An 808-nucleotide genomic window follows, 5' to 3' on the forward strand; every position below is an offset into this window, starting at 1 on the left:
TTTGGAAACACACTGCCCCGCCTCCCTCCCTCTGCAGTTACCTGCGCTCTGCCCAGATGTGTGTCTGCTCTTTGCTGTGGGAACCTCCTTCCCACAGCCCTGCCGGGTTGCCACGGCAATGGGCAGCATCCACATCACCTCTGCCCCGGGCATGGCCGGGACTGCCTCTCTGAATTCCACAGAGGGGACAGCAAAACCCAGGCTTAAAATACACGGCCTGATGGCTGAAACCCGCAAAAACGGCTGCCATCGGGTTTACTCAGCTGCCGAACGAGATGTGTCTGAGCGATCCCATAAGATGGACATGGGTGTCCTCGTCTGTATCTTCCAGATGACATTAATTTAAAACCCATCTAAGACGTGTCGGTGCGATTTGGAAACACACTGACCCGCCTCCCTCCCTCTGCAGTTACCTGCGCTCTGCCCAGATGTGTGTCTGCTCTTTGCTGTGGGAACCTCCTTCCCACAGCCCTGCCGGGTTGCCACGGCAATGGGCAGCATCCACATCACCTCTGCCCCGGGCATGGCCGGGACTGCCTCTCTGAATTCCACAGAGGGGACAGCAAAACCCAGGCTTAAAATACACGGCCTGATGGCTGAAACCCGCAAAAACGGCAGGTAGTGACCAGAGCTGAGTGCTCCCCATGGGCTATCGGGAGGTTTAATAATTGCCCCGGAGTTTGAGGGAAATGAACGTATTGCCCAAGTCACGTAGGATAAAACTGCAAAGCGAACTGCGGTGTCTGGGTGCAGCTGTGACTGCAGAGGGCAGGCGCTGCCCAGCCCTGTGTCCGGGCGCTGCCCCGGC

The 808-nt window shown here is 57.7% G+C and overlaps 1 protein-coding gene across 1 annotated transcript in view; it reads right to left on the minus strand.

Moving 5' to 3' along the window:
- The window catches only part of RAD18 (RAD18, E3 ubiquitin protein ligase), a 33,100-nt gene extending 32,947 nt beyond the window's left edge, over positions 1-153 (minus strand). Inside the window, exon 1 of the mRNA XM_017735215.1 lies at positions 139-153. Coding sequence (XP_017590704.1) covers positions 139-153 — 15 coding nt within the window. The remainder of the gene's footprint in view (positions 1-138) is intronic.
- Between the last annotated feature and the right edge of the window lie 655 nt (positions 154-808).

This window comes from Corvus brachyrhynchos, unplaced genomic scaffold (assembly GCF_000691975.1).
Source record: "Corvus brachyrhynchos isolate BGI_N302 unplaced genomic scaffold, ASM69197v1 scaffold95, whole genome shotgun sequence".
Lineage (NCBI taxonomy): Eukaryota > Metazoa > Chordata > Aves > Passeriformes > Corvidae > Corvus > Corvus brachyrhynchos.